This window comes from Manacus vitellinus, unplaced genomic scaffold (genome assembly GCF_001715985.3).
Source record: "Manacus vitellinus isolate BGI_N305 unplaced genomic scaffold, ASM171598v3 scaffold_24_pilon, whole genome shotgun sequence".
Lineage (NCBI taxonomy): Eukaryota > Metazoa > Chordata > Aves > Passeriformes > Pipridae > Manacus > Manacus vitellinus.
The window spans coordinates 11,791,010-11,809,161 of record NW_021939798.1 but is presented as its reverse complement, the minus strand read 5'-3'; the positions used below and the strand labels follow the sequence as shown (position 1 = coordinate 11,809,161).

Sequence of the window (18,152 nt, the reverse complement as noted above, 5' to 3'; positions counted from 1 at the left end):
CAGAAAATGAGCTTTATAGTGTTGGCCAGCCTCGGATGAGGTGACAGATGCTTAATCAGCTTATTTGCTGTAAGTGTCTGCCTGTCGTCTTCCCTCCCCTTCCCGGGGTGGGGACGCTGCCAGCAGCGTGCCGGGGGTGCAGAGCCCCCTCCTCCCGGGGGGATGCCCGTGGATCCTGCTGGGGGATGTTTGGGCGTTGAACTCCGTGTTCTGGTGGCACCCTTGGCAGGAGGGTGTCCCCGAGGTGGGGCAGGGGATGGGGGCTGGCTCTGGGGCTGCAGCCAGGCTGGATCCAGACCAGAGGCTGTGCCTCTGCCAGGGCTGGGCTGGGATTGGGTTTGGCGATGCCGTCGGTGCCGGGGGGAGCGGCCCTGGCAGGGAGGGTCGTGGCTCCGGTGCCAAGTGCACAAAGAGCCCTTCTTCTCCCTGATCCGATTATTCCTTCCCCCATCTTAAATAAGGCCCTTGGAGCGAGGGAGGAAAAGCTCAGACAGCGCTGCTGGTGTTCACCCCCACCCAAAATCAGGCCCTTAGGGGCAGGGGTCACCTGCCTGTAGTGACACTGAGTGCTCTGAGACCCGGGCGTAATTCCTGGCACGTGCCTTGGGCCGAGGCTGGCACGGCTCAGGGGGATGCTGGTGACTTCAGTCTGCCTCATTCCTGGGTGGATGTTTGGAATGCTGTTCTTCAGCCCTTCCTGCTTGTCCTGGATGGACAGAGCTGGTGCTGCTCCCTGGGGCCATCCTGGGAGTGGGACATCACCTGCCATCATCTCCCAGAGCTTGGGTCACCTCTGTGGTTGGTGTGAGGGTCACTGCTGCTTCAAACAGCCACTTAACAGTCATTACTATGGTCATTTTTGCCTGATAATTTTCTGGTTGGGGCATTTGCTTACCTCTCACAGTGATGCACCTGAACAAGGTGTCTTGTGGGGCACTGCAGAACCACCTTCTTATTGTTCCTTGTGGCCTTCAAACCCAGCTCGGTCTTCCTCAAGCTGTGAGATGAAGGGGAAGGTCCTGGAATGTCTTCCAGGGAGGGGGAAGGACTTTTTTCCTCTCTTTTTGTGTTTATCAGCATTGAGTTGAGCATGGAGCTGTTCTGTCCAGCTCCAGTCATCCCTGCTAATCCCAGTGATGTTCTTTTCCCTTTAGACGATCATGGAGCAGTTCAATCCCAGCCTCAGGAATTTCATTTCTATGGGGAAGACCTATGAAAAAGCCTTAGCAAGTAAGTGACCCTGCACTGCTGGTGTGGATATTGCTGGAATGCTGGGGGCTGCCAGGCTGGAGAGGGTCTGGCTGGGCAGCACAGCCTCAGGAGGGGGGAAAGCTGGAAAACCAGCTTGGGAAGCTCTTTGTTCCCATGATGGGGGAACTGGGATGATGGTTCTTGGACCTTGATGCAGAGCTCATGTCGCTGGGATGTGCAAGGGGCCGTGGATGTGGGAAGGATTCAAAGGATGAAACGTTGGGAGGCAGCAGGATAACAAACACATCTCCAAACAGTTCATCTTTGAATGTTTAAAATACTGAGAATTAAGATTTTAAGTTCTGCTTAAAGAGGTGTTACTGAAATGTTTAAATTGCCCAGAAGAATAAAGAGAAAGAAAAAGCCTAAAAGTATTGATGGCAGCTCTTGATTGGGAATGCAGGATCCTATTGGGAGCCATTAGGGAGGTGTAGATTTAAATGATCAAAAGGAAGCTATGAATTGATTAAACCCCAAAATGGAGGGTGTGGACTCAAACTGGCTTTGTGCACTGCCTGGGCCCTCCTCAGCTGGGTTTTAAGGAGGTTTAAGGCTTTTCTCAACCCAGAGCTGTGTTTTTCCAGGGAGGGCTCTGTTCCCTTCAGAGCCACACGTGTCTCCTGGATTTTATTTTTCTAATATCCCAGTGAAAATGCCTGTGAGGGAAGAGGCTGTCATCATCTCCAGCCAGTGGGGGAGAAAATGCTTGGGCGTCTCATGTTCTTAAGTGCCAGTGTTTGAGATCCCACCTTCGGGAAGGATCCCTGCCCCTGCTTCCTGCCCGGAGCACGTTTTCTTTCCCGCAAGTCAGATGAGGCTCCTGGGTGTTTCCATGGGGATCCTTTAAGGTGCAGCCCTGCCCCTGTTCTCAGGTACCAGCACTGCCCCTACTCCAGTGCTCAGCACTGGTTTTAACTGGGTTTTAATGGATCAACCAGCCATGACGTGGGAAGAGCCCGTCTATCCCAGTCCACTGCACAGGGGCTGTGGACTCTGACCCCCAGGGGTGGGATACAGCACCCTTATGAGCAGCAGCATTTCCCAGCTATTCCTAGGGATGCTAACGGGGCAGGGGTTCACAATTTGGGGGTGCTTTTCCCTGCTGATTCCCTCCTGGCAGCAGGGAAGGGAGGAGAGGTAGGGGCTGACAGGGAGAAGAGGTTTCCCTTGGGACTGTGTTTTTATTTATTCTTCTGAAATGTTGTCCTGATAACTCAGCTTTTAATTACCTGGGAGGTGGATCCGTTTATCCCGAGCTGTTCTATCCCAGCTGCAGCCACACACACACTAACCCTGGCATTTGGGGAAAACCAGCCTGATCACTGGGTTTGTATTTTTCCCACATCCCTGCTGTGAAAGAGCTTTGAAGCCAAAGATCTTCCTGTAATTTTTAACTTGTCTTGGGTCATCCTTTCCTTGATCCCTGAGCTGGGGGAGCAGCTGAAGGAAGGGCCCAAACCTGGAGCCAGTGCAGAGGCTGCAGCCCAGCGTTGGAAGGTGCTGAGCTGGGGCTGTACAACATGTTCTGTGATTAGAGGAAACCCCCTGCTTATCTGATTAAAGTCAAGTGTGTAGCTGGAATGTCAACAAACAAGGCTGAACTATAATGAAAGTCTGTGATATTCAATTATTCCGCAGTGATTTCTCAGAGCAGAATTAGCAGCCTGATGGTTACACTGGAATGAAAACCAACGAGGTCCTGCACGTACCTTTTCTCTCCTGAATTGCCCTATAATCTCACTGCTCCAGCCTTCCTTGCTCACTTTTCTTCTGTTTGTTGTTTAGTCCCTCCCTGTGGTGTTTAAGCCCTTTGAAGTAATATCTATTTTAGTGTCTAGCATCTCCTCAGTGCCCCAGCAGTTCTAATAACCATTAAGGAGACTATAACTTGCATTTTTTGATGCTTTTTAGGTATGACATACGCAGCAAAAGGGTACTTTGATGCTCTGGTGAAGATGGGAGAGTTGGCCAGTGAAAGCCAAGGGTCGAAAGAATTGGGTAAGTCACCAATTTGCTGCTAAATGGAGTTGCAGACTCTGAGCACAGGGATGAAACCAGATTTTGGTGTTGCTGGGGAGAACAAGCTCAGTGTAGAGCTGATCTGAATAGTAGAAGTGTCTCTATATTTACTGTTCATGTAGCTTGGGAAAGAAACCTGATGTCCTCAGTGTCAGGGTTTTGTGACCCCATCAGCTCGTGGTGTTTTTGGAGAGCAGCCTCAGGGTGGTTTTCTTCTTGCTCTACAAAGGAGAGAAGCAGCAGGTCTTAGCCCAGCAGCTGGAGCAGTGCTGCCCATTTTGGGCCTCTGGAGGGGGAAAGTGTGGGGAGAGGGAGAAATCTGGGGAAGGGGCAGGGTGGCTGTGCTGGAGCAGTGGTGGATCTGGTGGAGGTCACCTGGCACTTGGGCTGTGTGTGACAGGGCTGGGTGTGTGCCCCGAGTGCAGCAGATCTGCCCAGGATCTGCCCTGCCTGCAGGTTCCCTGTGCCCCAACACCACAGACTTGTGTTTGCTCCATCGCTGGCAGCTGTACAGACGTCACGAGTGTGATGCTCGGTGCCTCCTTCCCCCTTCTTACACTCCCTTCTCTGATCAGTCCTTTGGGAGCTGCTTTCCCACTCTCCCCATTGCTCAGACATGGCTCCTGAGTTCTCCCTCCTTGCAGCTGTGGTTCGAGGTGACCCTCCCAGCTCCCCTCGTGGTTCAAGGTGACTCTCCCAGCTCCCCCTGGGGTGCTGCAGCCTTGTTAAGGCTCTCATGGAGCTGCGATGGGTTCTGGTCTCATTGCCTGTGCAGTCCCAGGTGAACTCCCCCTCCTCCTCCTCCTCCTCCTCCTCCTCCTCCTCCTCCCGGTCCCTCCCTCAGCTCTGGCTCACACTGTGCAGGGCGATGGCAAACTGCTCATTAAAGCATCTCTCCGGGGCAGTCAATTAACAGAGAGGTTGGGCTGAAACGACTCTAAAGGACTCTGAAGGACCCGGGGAGCAGCCCCTGGGCTGTGCTCAGTGTCAGACCCTGCCCCCCCAGCCCCGCTGCTCCAGCTCGCTGCTGCCTGGAATTGTGCTGGGGAAGCAGTTAAGTGTCTATGGAAACCGAGTCGTGGATTAAAGCTGCCTGGAGCAATCTGCTTCTGTTTAATAAATAAAACAAAGAGCCTTGTGTGCGACGCCGCGGCTGCGAGGGCCGAGCAGACCCTGCGAGGGGCTGCCCTGGGGCTGACACACACCCCAGCTCTGTCCTCCCCAGGGGCAAGTTTGGGTGGGAGCCTGGGGACCCCACACCCTGCCTGCCCCTCAGAGCAGCTCCGGGTTTGCTCACGCTTAAAACCTGGGTTTGGTGGCTTCTGGTGGCCCTGGTTCCTCCCCAGGGATGCCGGTGTGATGTCCTTGGTGCCCTCCCACCGTCTCCGGGCGTGCATTTTGTGTGTGGCTCGAGTATTTTGGGGTTCAAAATGTTTCCAAATCACTGCTCCTTCCCCTCTTGGTGTGAATGTGTCCGAGGGAGGCTCCTGGCAGCTCCAGCTGCCCCTCGGCCCCGTGCTCTGTCGAGCCTGCTGGTATTTACTGTGGCAGCTGCTCCGAGCAGGAGAAAGTCGAGATAAAATTTCTGGCTGCAGCTCAGTGGAGCTGATAAAAGCTGGGACACAACCCTCTCCCAGCAGATGTGTAAACAGGGGCTGAGAAATGTTCTGGGTTGGGGCTGTGCTCGCCAAAGGTAGGGCTCTTCCTGGGAACACCTTTTACCTTCTCGCTCCCTGGGCTGGGAATGCCGACAGTGCCGGAAAGGAGCGCTGGGCTCTGGGGTCTTTCATAGGGTCACAGACTGGTTTGGGCTGGAAGGGACCTTAAAGATCATCCAGTCCCACCCCCTGCCATGGGCAGGGACACCTTCCACTAGCCCAGGTTACTCCAAGTTTCATCCAGCCTGACCTTGGACACTTCCAGGGATGGGGAACTCATTTCAGAGCAGCGAAAGGGGATGCTCTTAATTGCTGCTTCCATTAATGTTGTGCCCCCCACCTCCCTCCCTGAGTGGGAATTTTCCTCCAAGAGTTACAGGGAAAACTGCTTCATGATGTCAGGCAGGATCCTGTTGGGACCACAGCTCGTGTTTCCACCCTCCATTGAAAAAAATCTGAGGGTTTTTTTTTTCCTCCATAACCCTTTCTTTTCTGAACCTGGATGCTTTTCTGATGTCCTTCTTGGGACAGGAGGTGTCAAACCCTGCAGCAATGCAGCAGGTTCATCTCTGAAAACACACAGCCCTCCAGAGCACTGCTCCAGTGTCGGGTCCCAGCTCCCTGTGGGGCTGCTTAGCACTGTGCATTGTTTCTAAATTCTCCATCAGATTTTAGGAACTGTGTGTAGACAGGATAATCCCACGTGGGAATGGAAAAACTGGCAATAATAACACCCTTGAGCTGTAATCGGCTCTGGGGGCTGAGTTTTCGGGTGCAAGTGTCTGGTGGGGCCATACCTGTCTGAACCCACTGCTGGGCTTTGGGGTGTGTAACTCAAGTGATGCTCTGAGCAGGTCCAGGGTGTAGCTGTCAGTCGTCCCTGAGCAGCAGAAGAGGCACTTTGCTCTGTGCAATTCCCTGGAGCCCAGTCCTTGACATTTGGGGTTAGATTCGTGCCCACAGTTCCCCTGGGAAGGGGCTCCTTGGGCTGTTCCACACATCCTCAGTGGCTGCTGGGGGGGCTTTTGGGAAGCTGCAGAGCTGGTGTGAAGGGCACGTGTGTGTGATCAGTGGAGGTTTGCTCCAGGCTGGATCCTGGAATGATCCCCTTCTGATGAGCTCCAGTCTCATGCACGAGTCCTCAGGTGACTTTGGCCCTTTTCCAGCTCCTAAGGTCCCTTGGATGCAACTCAAATTGTCATTTCTTTTGACCTTCTTGAAAACTAGGCCATGACAAAGTCATGGGAGGGAGTTTTCTTCTCCTGGTGAGCGGAGCTGGAGACATTTCCACTGGGATGCTGGGGCTGAGCAGCACCTGCAGGAAACACCTTTGGGGCTGGAGGTGGATTTTGCTCAGCAACTGGATTTCCCAAAGGTCCCTTGAACGAGTGAAGCTGCTCTGGGTGACACAGGGCTGTGAAAGGGCAGCACATGCAATAATTAGTCAAACATTGTTGAGCTGAAATGAGCCCCTGGTAAATAAGGGCTTTTCATTTGCACAATAAAATCAGGACTGGTGGCACCTTTATGGCTTGGGCTGGAAGGGACCTTAAAACTCACCCAGTTTCACCCCCTGCCATGGGCAGGGACACATTCCACTAGACAAGGTTTCTCTAAGCCTCATCCAACCTGGCCTTGAACGCTTCCAGGGACAGGGCATCCCAGAGTTCAGCCTCTCCAGCAGCTCTGGGGTCTGGCCCAGCTCTTGGAGGCTTTGTGCTGCACCAGATCCGCTGGGAACATTAATCTGTTAATTGGATTTGTGGTTGTTTTGGGTAGGTGCTTCCTGCAGCAGCAGAGATGCAGATATAGATCCTGAGGGTGTCAAAGGTCACGGTGGTGCTCTGTGTGGGATCAGGGACTGCTGGAGCTGGCAGTGGCCACGGTGCCTGGTGTCCACTGGGGGTGACAGCTCTGTGCTGGTGGAAGAAAGGATGCTCTGGACCTGCATTTCCACCTGTGATTCTATTAAAAGACCTGAGAAACTGTTCCAGAAATCCAGGGCTCTGCCTCCAAGGTGTGTGGGGAGGGATGGAAGCTGCAGGAATGGGCTTGCTAAGGGTGCAGAAAGGCAAGACCTCTCAAATCCTTCTGCTGCCTTAGGACGGGGCTCTTCCACTGCCTGAGTCACCTTTCACTGCCTTCCTCCCTCTGATGAGGAGCAGACAGCCAAGGCAGTAGCTTGTTCCCACCACCCTGTGTTTGGTAGGTTGTGGTGGAGGGTTGTAAATGAGCATCTGTGATGGCCACGTGGCCTGACTGGAGTTGCCAAGGTGTAGCAGCTGGGTAAGGTTTGGGTTTCACCTTCTGTGGTGACAGTGACACCTTCCAGGGCTGCCCAGCTGCTGTGTGCCCCTGCTCCGTGCCTGGGATGGGCTCTTGCAGGGATGCTCCAACCTTCTGGGGGGATGAGAGGCCCTGTGTGTGTCCATGGGCTGGTTCCTGCCATCCATCAGTGATGGGCTGAGCAGGTTTCAGAGGGGTTTGGGTTGGTGTGTGGCCAGCTCCAGGACCTGGAGGTGTTTGCTTCCCTCTGGGACTGCGGGTGTCCAGGATGGATTGGATTGTGTGGGCCAGGCTGGTGAATGTGAGGTGGTGTTCTCATGTGCTGATTAATCCAGTACCACCAGTATAGCAGCTGCCAGAGCAGTTGGGCATCAGGGACTCGCTGGTCTGTACATCTTGGTACAGATACAGGATTGGTGCCCATCCAGGGGGCTGTGGGGGGCACAGAACACCCCAGGTCACCCCAGTCTCTAATCTGTGCCTGGTAACAGTGTCAGTGGCAACTGCTCAGCCTGAGGGAGCCAGTTACTGGGACTGTGTTATCGAGTCAGGATGCCTTGGGAAGCTTTTGCTTTTCCCTTCACCTTGTCTCTCAATAGACAAACAGCAAATGCCTGGAGCTGTGCCAGGCGGGGCTGGAGCAGGGGCTGGAGCAGCGCTGAGCGTTGTAACGCTGACAGTCACTGATGCATTATCAACACATCGCCCAGTCCTCTGGGGCTGGGAGAAGTGAAACCCTTCTGAAGAGGAAAGGGGTGAGTCAGCGTGGAGAAGCTGATTGTTTCCCCACACTCATCTCCTTCCCCCTCCCCGCACACGCACGGACCTTCCCCGGCTGTGGCGAGGGAACGCTGGTGCTGATGGAGCCAGAGCCTCTCCCCAGGGAGCTGTGGGGCTGGAAGTGCTGCTCCCCAGGCCCTGGGAGGTGGTCTGTGCCGTGTGCTGGGTCTGTGAGCCTGGGTCAGGACACACTGATAGGAGGGAAGTGATTCTCTTGGTTGCGGAAGTTTTCAGAAGAATCGTTTGGGTTGGAAAAGCCCAAATGTTAACCCAGCACTGCCAAGGCCACCACTAAAACATGTCCCCAAGTGCTGCACCTAAATGGTTCTGCCTTAAATCTGGCTGGATCAGATCTTCAGCACCGAGGTGCTGTGTGAACAGAGTTATTGCTGGTCTGTGTTTATGGGATGTGCCTGAGCCCTGACCAGGAGAGCTGGTCGATGATGGTCCCCTGGCCACCATCTCCCACTGCCCTTGCAGGATAGGCTGGGCTGCTCCAGCCCTGCACAAGCATCAACATGTTCTGTCTTGGAGCAATTTGGCTCCCTCATTAGTGAATTGTTGGTATTTTTATTAAAAATGGCTTGTATCTTGCTTGAGAGGGGGGGAAAAAACCATAATCTTTAGTCTCTGACAAGTCCAAAGCAAACCCTGGAGAGCTGGGATCCCACTGCTTCACCTTCTGGAGGGGCAGCTGGCTCCTGCCGTGCCAGTAGCAATGGGAGGGATGTGGAACAACCTGTTTGCCTGTTGTGGGCTGGGTGTGGAAGGGAAGGGCCCACAATAGCTCCTATAGTTCTTCTCCCAGAGCGATACTGTGAGTCAGCCATAAACAGCAGCTCCTCCTTCCCTGTGCTCTGAGCTGTGGGGAGGTGTGTGAGCGGGTGAAACCCTCTGCGTTTTCACGGCTGGGTGTTGGTGAGCTGCTTCACCCGGAGGTTCCTCAGCTGCAGGATGTGTGTTTTGGCAGCAAGGCGATGGTGCTTGAGCTTGGCACAGCTCACGCTGTGACCTGAGCTCTTGTCCTGCTGCACAGTGGGAGTTCAGCTGTTTAACTTACAAATACCTGTGGCAGGTGATGCATAACGCCCGTGGCGTGGGTGGCTGTGCTGGTGCCAGGGCGTGTGCCCTGTGCCGTGGTCCCAGCCCTGCCACTGAGGTCTGGGAATGCTGTGGGGTGGTCTCCTCATCACCATGGTGGTCCCCCCATCATTTCACGGTGTCACCCCCAACACAGTGCCACAGATCCTCTTCTGAGCCAGATTTTGAAATACTGAGGCTTTCCAGCTACTGTGGTATCTCTTAGTCACAGTTTCACTTCATCCCTGTTCTGATTTGTTTTTGGGGTGACATGTCTGTTAATGTCTCACACAGTCTGTAGGTTTTTGTGGTGGTGAAGCAGCTCACGGTGTGGAGGTATCGGGGTGTCAGAGGTGCCATGTGGGAATTCACACCACATTGCTGCTATTTTTAGGGGATTTAGTTCAAATCCTGCTGCCCGGTGTGGGCTCCCAGCGATGGCAGAGGCCACGGGAAGCCCGGAGCTGGTTCCTTCAGAGCTGGCTGGGGAGAGGCTCCAGAGGAAGCTCGTGTGGCTCTGGGCAGGCATCCAGCCCTTCCTGCGCCGTGCTGGCCACAGCACAGGGCTCACCTCGAGCTGTGGGTGCTGGGCTGAGCGTGGGGGGCACAGGGGGGACGGCAGTGTCCCCTCCCAGGCTGGGACACAGGGATGGAGAGCTGCTGGGAAAGGCTCTGTGCCGCTGCTCACTTTGATGTGGGGCTGGAACGCCCCGATAAGAGCTGAGGGGGTGGTGGTGGAGGAGAAAGTCAACCCAAAAGATGTGTATCTGTGCTGAGAGAAGCACCATGAGCCGCCCTGGCTGCTGGGAACAGACAATTCCCTGGGTGAGGAACGTGGGGAGTGGGGCAGAGCCCTCTTGCCCCAGTGCAGGGGTACCCAGAGCTGGGTTTGGGGGTGTGGATGTTATTTCTGAGTGCCCTGGACCCCACTCTCGGGTGGCTTGGGGGCTCAGCGTTGGTGACCAGAGCCCTCAGCCAGCCCTGTTCTCGGGGTTTCCACTCTGGCCAAAGGGGAAGCAAGAAGGAGAGGGGGTGGTGCAAGCTTTGGGAATAATGAGCATTGATACTCTCCTGACAAAGCCACCTCAGCGTGACGTCAGTGCCTCCTTGCAGTGGGAATTCGTGCACTTCCCATCATTGAGCTGTCACAGCCCGAGCAGGAGCGATTTCCTGACGGTCCCGTGGTGGTGACCCCTTGCCCAGAGCTCCCTGCTCGTGTGTGAGGCTCCCCACTGCAGACATGTGTGGTGGCCGGGTGTGAGTGCTCCGCTTGGCTCGGCACCTGGAGAACCAGCTGGAAAAGTCACAGCCGGCTCAGTGGCCGTGGAGATCTTGGCACACGGTTTCCTCCTGGTGAAGGAGTGGAGCTGCAGCCCTGCCATCTGGTCACCTCTTGCTCTGTGGGGTGCTCTGGGCATCGCTGCTCTCTCAGGGGGCACAGGGGGAGGGTGACTCTGGCAGCAGCCGGTGCTGTCACTGCACTGACCCGCAGCGGAGGGGCCAGTGCCTGCCAAGGGATCGGATTTTAATGTTTGCAGAACAGTGTGAGACACAGTGTATGGTGCAAAGTACGAATTGCTCCAGCCAGGAGAGCAAAGAAATGTTGGGGCAGGTTGTTCCTGGTCGGCTGGGGGTGTTGACACTCGGCTGGAGCGGGGCCCGCGTGCCCAGGGACGTGGAGGGACGGGGAAGGGCTGGGCTGGGCTGGCATGCACCCTCTGTGCTGGATGAGGGTCCCAGTCGTTCCCTTGCACGGTGAGGAGCTGGTTTGGCTCATCCCAGCCTCCCTGAGGTTTGTCCCAGGGCTCTGGGGCTGGTGTCCCCTTCCCATTGCATTTCCCATCCCTGGGGTTGGGTTCTGTTTTTTAAAACTCCGTGTATGTATTTATGGGCTGTATCTTTGGTGCTTTGAGTTGTCACAGGTGCTGCTCTGCTTTTCTGGGATGGAATGTGGGATGCTGCTCCCCTTTGGAGAGCTCCAGTGGGTGTCAGGGATCCCCCAGCCCTGCTTGGGACCTGCCAGGGCCAAGTCCTGAGGCAGGAGCAGCTCAGAGACATAGCTCATGGCTTTCCATTTTCAGACAGCTCCATGGAGGTTGGGAGCCTTGTGGGAAGCTGCAACCCACTGTGCTGGAAGGCAAAGCTTCCAAACTCAGCCCTGAATGGAGCTGACAGAGCTGGGCTCTCCCCAAGGCTCGCTCTGATCCGGAGACAGGATGGGGGCTTTCAGTCGAGCGGTAGCGCTGGCTCTGCTCCTGAAAGATCCTCCGTGTGTGTGTCTGGCTCCAGCCACTCTGGGGCTTCTGCTGAGGCAGGACACTGCCCTTCCTCCAGGAACAGCACTGGGTGTGGGGCTGGAATCCTGCATTGGAAAAGAAAAATGAAAGGAAGTGACAGAGCAGAGCTGGGACTGGTTGGTCACAGTGGGGATGCCCTGGGCAGCAGCTGCAGCCCTGGCTCTGCCCTCGCTGCCCACACCTGGCTCAGCCCCTGAGGCTGAACAAATCAGTGGTTTTGAGGCAAATACCAGCCCAGGGCTTAGCCCCATGTCCTGTGACCTGCACTGAGTGCCAGGGCCATGTTTGCCCGCTGTGGGTGCCCTGGGCTTGGCCTGGGAGAGAAGGGCTGCCCCGGGTGCTGGGATCCCACTGCTGCTTGTCCTTGTTTCCCTTCCTGCTACACGAGGTTTGCCTCTTTGCCCCTCCCTGCAGCTCCCCAAAGATGGGCACTGGGGCATTCCAGCAGCACCCCTGGGTCTGGATGCAGATCCCTCCTTGCTAGCAGAGCGCTGCCTGCCCCAACCTAAGGTGTCCCCCTGAGCTCGGTGCCTCAAACGCCCTCCCTTCATCTTGTCTTTGCAGGGGACGTGCTCTTCCAGATGGCAGAAGTCCACAGGCAGATCCAGAACCAGCTGGAGGAGATGGTGAGTGCCCAGCCCGGCGTGCCGGGGTCTCTGCCTGGCCAGGGGCTCTGCTGGTGCAAAGTGCCTTGTCTGAGTGACAGCAGCCCCTCTGACATAGATTTGTTGAGCTCCAAAGGGTTTGCTCTGCTTGGGCATCTGTTTCTGCCCTGCTGGGCCCCCTCTGAGTGTCCCTGTCCCTGTCCCTCGCTGCCATCAGCCTGTGCTCTGTCTGTACAGCCCTGCTCACCTGCCATCCCCGGTGCCAACTGATGCCCCCAGGCCCCCACACTTTGCCAGCCCTCCCCAAGAACCATGTGTTTTCTTTCTCCCTGCAGCTCAAGTCCTTCCACAACGAGCTCCTGACGCAGCTGGAGCAGAAGGTGGAGCTGGACTCCCGGTACCTGAGTGTGAGTTACGGGCGCGTGTCCAGCAGCACAACCCTTGGCTCGGGTGTCCCCACATCCCCCCATCACCCACTCCCAGCTCAGGGGTGTTGTCCCCTGCCACAGCTCCTGCCCCTGTTTACAGAAGGGTCCCCAGTGTCACACGTTTCACCGTGCACAGAACAGTGCTGTCCCCAGTGTCAGGCTGTTGCAGCCCCTGTTTGCTCTCCAGGCCATGGGGATCCCTCTTTTCCGGAGGGGTGTCTCTGCTTATTTCTATCACCCCTTGGCAGCAGGAGCTGTGGCTGAGGCTGAGCTTTCTCTTGTCATGTCCAGGCTGCACTGAAAAAATACCAGACGGAGCAGAGGAGCAAGGGGGACTCACTTGACAAGTGCCAGGCAGAGCTGAAGAAACTTCGGAAGAAGAGCCAAGGCAGCAAGAACCCCCAGAAGTACTCGGACAAGGAGCTGCAGGTAGGGCCCTGGGTGGGGGGACACGAGAATCTGGGATGGGGGGACACAGGCATTGTCCCTGGGCTGGCAGCAGGTGCTCGGTGCTGCATGGTGGAGGTGGCCAAGGTCTTGCGAGCGCTTAGATAAGGACTTGCTGCTCTCTTTAGAGGAAGGGCCCAGCAGAATTCGGGGTTCTGGTGGGGTGTGGGAGGTGTGGATAGGGAGGGGGTGGCAGCCAGCAGTGGAACAGGCTGTTCTCATGGCCACGGTGCAGAGTGGGGGCTGCGAGCTCCCCTCGGCAGATGTGCCGGGCGTGTGCCAAGGCCAAACCCAGCCCGCTGCTCCCGGTGCTTCTCACCTTTCTACTTCGTGAGTGACACCCGAAAGACCATTGATTTCTGTTGTGCCCGAGCCATCGTCCTCTGGGTGTTTTCCTGCCGGGTGCCCCTTCCCCCCGCGGCGGGGGCGGCTGTGCTGAGTCACCGCGGTGTGACGGCGCGTGGCTCCGTGGGCTCCGGGCTCCGTGGGCTCTGTGGCTCTGTGGGCTCGTGGGCTCCGTGGGCTCTGTGGGCTCCGTGGGCTCCGTGCCCACCGCGCGCTCCTCGGGGTGCCGGGGTCCCTCACGGCATCTCGGGGGGCTGTGCTGCGGGGTGAGGCGTTGGGGTTCCCTGCAGAGGGGCAGTGGGGTTCAGGGTCTCGCTGAGGAGCATCCAAGGCACATCGTGGCAGTGCCAGGACGTGCCAAGGGACGGTGGCACTTGGGTCTCTGGTGGGTTCACAGCAGGAGTTCGTGTCTCCTGCACTCTGCAGTTTGAGCTTTGCCCGGAGCACGGCTGGTCCTGGCAAACTTTAAGGGATAATTGATGTACCTCCGTGCCCTGGCTGACAGCTGGGTGCTGCTGGGAGTTGAGGCTGTAAGTGATGGCAGCATGAGTAGAGCTTGGAAAGGGGGAGATGAAGCCAGAACCCAGGAATTACCCAGTCCTGTCTCGAGGCGTGGGAGTGTGTGTTGTGTTGGGACCAGAGTCTGTTTCTTCAGGTGCCACGGGCAGTGACATGTCAGTGATCCCTGTTTGCTGAAGGGGATCTGAACATCAGTGGCACTTTGCTCGTGGGGGTGAATTTAATGTCATTTAGTGGCATTTAGCCACCAGCAGAGAGTTACGGGGAGGGCTGTGCTGGGAAAGTGACGTTCCTAATTGCACTGAAATTTGGGAAACGGTGGTGTGAATCAGAACAAGCACTGGAGGAGGAAAACGTACCCACCATCGTCGCTTGGGGTGTGGGTCCTGTGTGGAGCCACAGAACTGGAAGGTGCTGAGGCAGCACAGTGGGCTGGAATGGGGCTGGAAGGTGCTGGAATGGGGCTGGAAGGTGCTGGAATGGGGCTGGAAGGTGCTGAGGTGGCACAGCCAGCTGGAAGGTGCTGGAGTGGGGCTGGAAGGTGCTGGCACAGCACAGCTCTGTGTCCAGCCTGCTGAGGGGGGTACTGGTGCATTCTCCAGAGCTGAGCAGCTCAAACCACTTCTGAGCGTGGTGACTCCACAAGCCCTGGCTCCGAAATTCCTGCTGAGCGAGAAAAGCCCTGTCAGGCACCGAGCTCAGCGTGGGGGACATGGGGATCAAACCTCTGTTACCCTCCACTTGCTGGGGGGCCAACAGAGCAAAAGTGCTGCCAGAGCCAGCCCTCTCCTGCCAAACCCACAGGGATCCCCATCCCACAGCCGGAGGAGGAGGAGGAGGGAATCCATCACGGGCTGGGCTGTGTGCAGCTGGAGAGGAGGGGTGGGCTGAGCCTCCCGCTGTGATGTGGCAGGGATGGGATAGTCCTGTTAGCACAGCTCTTTGGGCAGGGAAACAGGATCAGGCACTCATTCCCTTTAATCTTCCAGCAGTAAGTATTTAGGAAGCGCTTATCTCTGAAAAAGCCTTATGATGGCTTTTGAGCTTAGAGAGCTATGAGACCCTTCCAGCTCAGAATATTCTGTGATTTTTGTGACTGCCCAGCTGCGCACGGCTGGGGTTTGCTTTGCTTTAGATCAAAATACAAAGTTAAAATTGCTGGATTCAGACAAGAGGGCAGTCCCCCTCTGCTCTCCACTGCCTGCAGAGCTGGTGTTTCCTTAACAGAAAAAGAGAGTGTTTTGGGCCACCCTTGATGCTGCTCTTACCTTTGCCTGGGCATCAGAGAGCAGAGGGATTGCAGCAAGGGGGTTCCAGTGGGCACTGGCCCGAGGAGGGAGCCTTGTGTGGGGCTTTGTGGAGTTGGAACTGGGCTTTGTGGAGTTGGAACTGGGCTCTGAGTGGATCAGGAGCATCTGCAAAACTTTGTTGGGCTTTGCTCCACAAAAGTCTTTCTCAGGCTGGTTAAAGCAGAGCCCCAGGCAGCTCCCCCTCTGCGTGGTGCTCAGTCTGTTGGGCTGGCCTGAAGCCACCCCTGTGGCCACTTGCCAAACCCCTGGTGTCGTCCTCAAAGCCGCTGGAGGCACCTTGTGATGCTTTTGGGATGCTGATGGCTGCACCGCAGACGGATCAGCCACGGCTGGATGGAGCTCTCCTGGTGGGCTGGGGCTGGTTACTTGTCTGGTCGTGGGAGAAGCTGCTGTTGATGGAAACGTCCTGGTAGCTGCATCAGTCACCTCCTTCAGTACAGCAATAACATCTTGCTCTTCTGAGGGCTCATGCACATAAGCTGCTCCAGCAGCCAGGAGTCTGATGCTCTGTCATCATCTTTCTTCATATTTAATGCTCCAGGAAGCAGAATTGCTCCTTTCTGCCTCTTCACCACTTGTTGAGTGACCACATCCTGTCATCGCCTGGCAGCGAGCCGGGTGGGTGAGACACGTGTGGGGGAGCAGCAGTGGCAGTGCTGTCCTGCAGGGAGCTCCAGGGCCTGCTTTATGTAACATCCCTCAAGGTGAGAGGAGATTTGGGGCCATCCAGGCTCTGCTTTGCTGAGTGGCAGAGGACATCCCTTGTCTGGGCTGGGACACCAGTGTGGCTCTGGCTCCATGTTCTGCTGGATCAATCACAGAGCCAAGTGAAACAGCCCAAATGTCTCCCCTCTTACTCTTTAATTCAGATTTTCCCCCTTTATAAAGAAATAAGTGCTGAAGTTCAGCAGGGACTGCACATAACGAATTATCTCATGGCTGGTGAGCAGTAGCTTTGGAGCAGGGGGGTTGAGGAGGTGTGATGCTCAGGGACACTTGCAGGAGGCTTCTCCTGAGCTGCCCCAGCCCCTCGTTGCATGGGGAGAGCTGATCCAGGCTTGCCTGCATGTCCCACACCATCCAGCCTCTCCCTTGTGCTGATTTTTGGAGTTTCATAGATGAGGACGAGTGTTGCAGCATTAAATGGTTGAGGAGCTAAAACACCTCGTGGTTTGCAGTGCAGACAGCTCACGTAGCTCTAAAGCAGCTCCAAGTGCCATTAGGCTGCAGGAGTGATTTTCCAGCTCTGTCACAGCCCTGCCTGCCATGGTGGGGAGCGATGCTGTGGTTGTGGGTTGCTCTGCTGAGCGTTGTGTTAAGCCAGGCTTTTGTTCCTCGTGAATCAGTGCCGAGCTGCTGCTCCACACGAGGGCTGAGGCAGCGCCTGCCTCGCATGGCTCATCTTCCTCCAGGAGTGACTGAGATGGGGCTTTGACCTGTGCTGGAAACCGGGAGAACAAACCAATTCCATTCACTTCACGTGTTTGGTGAAGAAGAATGAAAACAATATTAAGATTAAACAGTCACCGAGGAAGCTCAAGTGCTGTAATTTCATTAAAGGCTGGTTTGTGATCAAGCCATGAAATCAAGGTCATGATGGGTTTGGGACCTGGATTGAATCAGCAGCTCAGCAATGAAGTTATGTTGGTTCAAATTATTTATCAAATCTTATTAGTGCTGTGAGCAATTGGATTTCTGCACTGTCCTGAGACAAACTGGCTGTAATTCAGCCTAAACAGCAAAGCTGAGGCCGGGTGTTTGTGGTGAAAAGCTGTACCTGACCTGGGTGACAGGGGGTGACCCTGGGTGGGCTGTGGGGACTGAGCTCATCCTCTGCCCAGATCTCTCTTTTGCCCACACCTGTCCTTGCTCCTGTGGGAATATTTTAAGCATTAAATACTACTGTACCAAATAACTGGGGGGTTTTATAAACTTGTCATTGAAACCTCATTTGGATATTCCCATCAGGAGAAGTAATTTTAGGTGTAGGTCAGGAAGCTCTAACTGACACAAAGTTTGCACAAACCAGGTTATGAGGTTTATGTGAAAGTCAAATGGAGAAGGACTCTGAAAGCTCTGTGGCTCCAGGTGATTCTCTGCAGGTTGGATTAGGATTTAGGCTGAGGGAGGACATGCCCAAACTCAGCAAGAGAAGAGAAGGCTCTGAGGAAACCTCAGAGCCCCTTCAGTGCCTAAAGGGGCTCCAAGAGAGCTGGAGAGGGACTTGTGACAAGGGCCTGGAGTGACAGGACAAGGGGGAATGGCTTCCCACTACCAGAGGGCAGGGTTAGATGGGATACTGGGGAGAAATTCTTCCCTGTGAGGTTGGTGAGAGGCCCTGGCACAGGTTGCCCAGAGAAGCTGTGGCTGCCCCATCCCTGGAAGTGTTCCCTGGAAGTGCCTGTGCAGCTCAGGGCTGTGTCTGATGAGCGTTTTGGTACTGAACCTTGTGCCCGGAGCCGCTGCTCGGGGGTGTCCCTGTGTCGAGGGAAGGTTTTAGCAGCTGCTGGTGAAGCCCCCGCAGAGCTGGCTGGAGCCAGTGCTTCCCTGCTGCTCTGCTCTCTGAGTTTTATGTAATGTCACATGTGTGCGTGGCTGGTGCTGAGCAGGAGCAGGGAAGGGATGTGGCTGGTGCCCAGCGAGCAGATGTGTGAGACAGGGACCGTAACGAGGGGAGACAGGGAGTGTAACGAGGGGAGACAGCCCTTCTCGGGGGAGGGAGGCTGGCTGGTGTCCTTGGAGCACAGGGACTCTTGGGGTTGGCTCCCCAGGATCCGCTCTGCGTTCCACATCACCTTGGATAACCATCAGCAGCAGTGTCCGGGCGCGGGCTGTGGCTGGAGCTGGAGCTGGAGCAGGGAGGGAGCTGGGCAGCACATCAGGGCAGTGTGTGGAGATGTGCCTGGGCAGGGCAAGGGGAGGTTGTCCTCTCCCTGGCAAAGGTGCAGGGCTCCAGGGTGCCCATGTGGTTCTGGGGGGTCTGCCAGCTTCCATGCAAGGAGCAATTTCTGGGAATGAGGGAAAGCTGTCGGGGCTGAGCATCCCTGGCTGCTGGTTCTCCTCACCTTGGCTCTATGCCATGGGAGGGTTTCGGCTCGTTTGCCTTGAGACTGTTCCCCAGCTTAGA

General features: G+C 55.9%; 1 protein-coding gene across 7 annotated transcripts in view; it reads left to right on the top strand.

Moving 5' to 3' along the window:
- Positions 1 to 1,158: 1,158 nt before the first annotated feature.
- Positions 1,159 to 18,152, top strand: part of BAIAP2 (BAR/IMD domain containing adaptor protein 2) — a 33,191-nt gene continuing 16,197 nt past the window's right edge. For all 7 annotated transcript variants that reach the window (XM_018073337.2, XM_018073336.2, XM_018073339.2 and 4 more), the window contains exons 1-5: positions 1,159 to 1,230; positions 3,163 to 3,249; positions 11,936 to 11,997; positions 12,312 to 12,383; positions 12,696 to 12,833. In XM_018073337.2, the coding sequence (XP_017928826.1) occupies positions 1,161 to 1,230; positions 3,163 to 3,249; positions 11,936 to 11,997; positions 12,312 to 12,383; positions 12,696 to 12,833 (429 nt within the window). In that variant the 5' untranslated portion in view covers positions 1,159 to 1,160. The remainder of the gene's footprint in view (positions 1,231 to 3,162; positions 3,250 to 11,935; positions 11,998 to 12,311; positions 12,384 to 12,695; positions 12,834 to 18,152) is intronic.